This window comes from Trichechus manatus, unplaced genomic scaffold, assembly GCF_000243295.1.
Source record: "Trichechus manatus latirostris isolate Lorelei unplaced genomic scaffold, TriManLat1.0 scaffold00021, whole genome shotgun sequence".
Lineage (NCBI taxonomy): Eukaryota > Metazoa > Chordata > Mammalia > Sirenia > Trichechidae > Trichechus > Trichechus manatus.
Genome location: NW_004443957.1, coordinates 19,706,900 through 19,712,159, shown reverse-complemented (window position 1 = coordinate 19,712,159; position 5,260 = coordinate 19,706,900). Strand labels below are relative to the sequence as shown.

The following is a 5,260-nucleotide window of genomic DNA, read 5'->3' as shown; positions in this document are numbered from 1 at the left end:
GTCAAATGAGAATGAAAACACATCATACCAAAACCTTTGGGACACAGCAAAGGCAGTCCTCAGAGGACAATTTATAGCAATAGATGCACACATCAAAAAAAAAAAAAAAGAAAGGAACAAAATCAAAACATTAGCTACACAACTTGAACAAATAGAAAGAGAACAGCAAAAAAAGCCCACAGCCACCAGAAAAGAGGAAATAATAAGGATCAGAGCAGAAGTAAATGAAATAGAGAACAGAAAAGCAATAGAAAGAATCAACAAAAACAAACCACTGGCCAAACCGACAAAAGAGAAACAGGAGAGGACACAAACAACCCAAATAGGAAATGAAGTGGGGGACATTACAACAGACCCAACTGATATAAAAAGATCATAACAGAGTATTATGAAAAACTATACTTCAACAAATTTGAAAACCTAGAGGCAATGGACAAATTTCTAGAAACACACTACCCACCCAAACTAACAGAAAATGAAGTTGAAAATCTGAACTGACTCATAATGAGAAGAGATTGAAAAGGAATTAAAAAACTCCCAACAAAAAAAAAGCCCTGGCCCAGATGGCTTCACTGGAGAATTTCACCAAACATTCAGAGAAGAGCTTACACCAGTACTACACAAACTATTTCAGAACCTAGAAAAGGAAGCAACACTTCTGAATTCATTCTGTGAAGCCAGCATAACTGTCATGGATTCAATTACGTCTCCCCAAAAATGTATTTATCAATTTTTCTGGGCCATGATTCCCAGAATTGATGCTTTAAAGTACTGTGTGGTTGTCCTCCATTTTGTGATTGTAATTTTATGTTAAAGAGGATTAGGGTGGGATTGTATAACACCCTTACTAAGGTTACATCCCTGAGCCAATGTAAAGGGAGTTTCCCTAGGGTGTGGCCTGCACCACCTTTTATCTTACAAGAGATAAAAGGAACGGGAAGCAAGCAGAGAGTTGGGGACCTCATACCACCAAGAAAGCAGTGCCGGGAGCAGAGTGCATCCTTTGGACCTGAGGTTCCTGCACAGAGAAGCTCCTAGTCCAGGGTAAGACTGACTATGAGGACCTTCCTTGTGAGCAGACAGAGAGAGAAAGCCTTCCCCTGGAGCTGGCGCCCTGAATTTGGACTTGAAGCCTACTAGACTGTGAGAAAATAAATTTCTCTTTGTTAAAGCCATCCACTTGTGGTATTTCTGTTAGAGCAGCACTAGATGACTAAGACAGATTCCATCAACATTTATTTTGTGTTGCCACCACATTTTTGCATAATGTTTTTTTGTTTGGTTTTTAGATCGACAAATCTGTTATGAGTAAAATGAACATGCACTATAGAAAAACACGCAATTTCTATCGGAACACTGTGGGTGATCTGCTAAAGTTCATCCGGAATCTAGGAGAGCATATTAATGAAGAAAAGAATAAAGAGTAAGTATTGTTTTCATTCCAGTAGTTCATGTGTGAAATGAGAATAATTTAAAAAATCCAATTCTAAATTTATATCCACTGTTTGATGGAAATTAGGGAGCTTCTTTTGATGAGAGAAGAGTAATAACTCCCTTCTGTTTGGAAAAGGACTATCATGAGGGCCTTACAATTAGTGATGGACATGCGGAATAGGCTATAATCTTCCTCTTCAGCTTTTGCTGCGCCCCCTTGAACAGCAGGTTAGTGACTTCCTTGTGTGTAGAAACACAAGGAAACTGGGAAGCTGAGTAAAGTGAACGTAGAATTATTAAAAGTCTAAAATAGCCTTGTGTTAGTAAAGTCAACTTTTACTACCAAAAACATTAGCTACTAATTTACACAAAAAAAAACCTTTTCAGTTTCCAGAGCTGTTTCCTTTTCCAGTGTTGTTTTGGAATCGTAGATAAAGGATTGTGAAATTGTATCATCTCCACTTTATGCATGATAAAACTGAGGTTCAGAAAGGTTTAGCTGCCAAAGTTTGCACTGTTAGTTGAAGTGTCAGGATCTGAATCTTGCTCTGTCAGATTCCAAAGTCCTTAATCATTCTGCTATAGAAATCAAGGGAGCAAGGAGATCCCCAGGGCCATATGCTGTGAGGGGGGAAGAAGGATTAGGAGCAAGCATGCCAAACCGTTTATGTTTCATTTCAGTATGAAGTTGAAAATTGGAGATCCTGCCTGGTATTTTCAGAAGACGTTTCCGGATCTGGTGGTCTATGTCTATACAAAACTACAGGACACAGAATACAATAAACATTTTCCCAAAACCCAGGATCCTCACAACCCTCAATGTCATGGAGGTGGCAATGTCAAGCAGGCTAGGGGCCCTGAGTGCTGACTGAGCCTTTCCCAGGTTCATGGACGAGGAACTTATCAGCTGTGTAATCCTTGGCAAGCCACAATTCTCTGGGCCTCTGCTATCTAGCCAGGTTGATGCTTGTGAGGCGTGGGATGGATAGCTCATTGTCAGTTCCTGGCATCTGGCATTCCACACATGTTCATAACAAAAACAGTTTATACCCAAACCACCCTAGTCAACTTCAGCGGAAAAGCTTAGGAGTGAGTGCCTAGGCCCTTTGTGTTGTAGGTTTTACATAAATTAACTCATGTAATTTTCCCAACTGCCCTGCAAGATAGGGTTTAGTATCCCCATTGAAGAACTGAGGAAACTGAGATTCAGAGAGTTTCAGCTACTTCACCAAGATCATACAACATTTACAGAGCACTGGATAAACGGTTGTGGTGCTATTGTTGTGGTGCACCTATGAACTAAAATACCAGTCCAGAGCTCTTCTGGATGATATCCAAAAGAAATTTGTCAAGGTGCTCTCTACAGAGCTCATTCATTCATTCATTCACTCAATATTTATTGAGCACCTAGTCCAATTATCTGAAACTAATTGTATGTATTTCATTCCTTCTAGAACCACTCACGCTGGTTTTCTATGACCTTCGGCAATAGTTTCAACTGGGGGCAATTTTGCCCCCCAGAGCCATTGACAATGTCTGGAGACATGTTTGGTTGTCACAGCTGGGGCAGGGATGCTACTGGAATCTTGTGAGTAGAGGCTGGGATGCTGTTAAACATTATATGATGCACACAACAGCTTCCTGTGACAACAAATTATCTGGCCCCAAATGTTAGTAGAATGGAGGTTGGAAAATTCTTCCTTAAGAGGCTGGGCAGCTTTTGAACTTGCAGGAGCCTAGCACCATAGAGTGTGTGGACCACTGCCAGAATGATTAGGGTTTGATTTGCTGTTGGATCTGTACTGAGACAGTTCCAGTGTTACCCCCTCAGAAGTCTTCCGGCCACCCTCACTGCCCAACCCCAGTCTGAGTGCTCCTCCTAGCTCCCTGGCACCCAGAGCCACAGCAAAGTCTGTATCTCTCCACCTTGTAGTTCTGTTGTCCCCACTGGCATCTAACCTCCTTAGGGCCAATGACTACCTTTTTTTTGAGTTTGTATCTTCACCACCTAGTAAAGTGTCTGTCACATGATAATGCTCAGTAATGTTCACTGAATAATGAATGAATCATCTTTGTACATAAATGATAACATGCCTTACATTTTTATGGTGTTCTGTATTTTATAAATTAGATCAGCGTATTTTATCTCTTTTGTTTTTGGAAGAATCCTGTAAGGTAACTGTTGTTATCTTCACTTTGCAGATGAGGAAACTAAGGTTAGAAACATGTTGAATTATTCTATGGTATATAGCTAGGAAGTGCCATTGTCTTGATTTGAACCAATTTTTTGGCGCAAAGTCTGATGTTCTTTCCACTTGTCCTCGTGGTGGTTGTGAAGATGGAGCTTTATAACAGAGAAGCTGGTAATACACTGTATCTTAGGTTCTTTCTGAAAAGGAGGTGGTCCATTAATGGATAAATGGGTGTCACTGAATGAAAACAAGAAGTTCTGGAGGAAACAAACTTCAAGCTTTTCTCAAAGATTTTATGAGCCACAAAATTGCTTTAGGCTTTAAAATTAAGTTTTGGTTTTTTGATTTGTACTGAGTACCTGGCTATGTAATCAAAATGCCCATTTGTGAAGTTTATTCAATAAAACTTTGAATCATCTTATTAAACTTGATTTTCTTTGAATGAAATTTCCACTTTACAGAGTAGTGATATCTTGGATAAGTTTTAAGAAAGGGCATCCTGCTCTTTAATAATGGGAAACAGAGCAGATTTTCAGCGTCACAGTTATTCTGGGACTATGTGGCCCTGGGTGTCCTTGCAAAGAGAGAAGGAAGGGACTGATGATTTTACCTTCTGCATTCACTCTCTAAGGGTCTTTTTTGACACAGGAAATCTTTCTCACTCAGTTATCATTACCACAAACATAGTTACACAGACAAGAGGGGAATAATCTTCAAGACTATACTATAATCTGAACACTAATGATACGTTAAGTTTTACTTACGTATTATTACTTCATTAAATAGATTTTGCTAGTTAAAAAAAAATTAATAAAAGTAATAAAGCAACCACCTGTGGAGACTCTACACTGTCCCAGTGCCTAATGCTTGTACATATGACATCTACCAATATCCATGACAATTCTGTAAGAGGCAACCGAAACTAGAAAGGCTTGGTAAACTGCCCAAGTTCATACAGGTGGTAAGTGGAGGAGCCAAGATGAAAACTCAGGTCTGCAAGTCAAAGGGTGTGCAGTCTTTCTGGAGTGCCACAGACGGCAGTTCAGGCAGGCTGGACTGGTCACCGTGTGCATGGGCATCAGGGTCTTCATCCATTCCTCTCCAGTGCAACCTAGAAGGTCAAGGTTACTGATGACCTTCATAGTGCCAAATCCAATGGTTACTTCTCCGTCTTAATCAACCTCACAGCAACATTTGGTTCAGCTGACTATTCTTTTGCTCTTGAAATACTGTCTTCTTTGGTTTCCTCAACAACACACTAACATGGTTTTCCTCCTCACTGGTTGCTCCTCCTCAGTATTTTTTGCTGGCTGCTTCTGTGCTGGAGCCCTGGTAGCACAGAGGTTAAGAGCTTGGCTGCTAACCAAAAGGTTAGCGGTTTAAATCCACCAGTTGCTTCTTGGAAACCCTATGGGGCAGTCTTACTCTGTCTTATAGGGTCACTATGAGTCGGAATTGACTCGACGGGGTTCGGTGATTTTTTTTTTTGTTTTTTTTTTTTTTTTGATGCTGTGCTCAACCTCGTAACACGGAGTGCTCACCAGTGGCCTGTCTAGGGTATTGCACTGGCCCCGGGCTCGTGGCGCCACTGAACGGTTTCTATTAACCCAGTATGGCTCTGCGTCCTTCCTAAA

The 5,260-nt window shown here is 40.6% G+C and overlaps 1 protein-coding gene across 2 annotated transcripts in view; it reads left to right on the top strand.

Moving 5' to 3' along the window:
- Positions 1 to 5,026, top strand: part of RNASEL (ribonuclease L) — a 41,219-nt gene extending 36,193 nt beyond the window's left edge. For both annotated transcript variants that reach the window (XM_023728098.1, XM_004372891.2), the window contains 2 exons: positions 1,290 to 1,423; positions 2,116 to 5,026. In XM_023728098.1, coding sequence (XP_023583866.1) covers positions 1,290 to 1,423; positions 2,116 to 2,302 — 321 coding nt within the window. In that variant the 3' untranslated portion in view covers positions 2,303 to 5,026. The remainder of the gene's footprint in view (positions 1 to 1,289; positions 1,424 to 2,115) is intronic.
- The last annotated feature ends 234 nt before the right edge of the window (positions 5,027 to 5,260 follow it).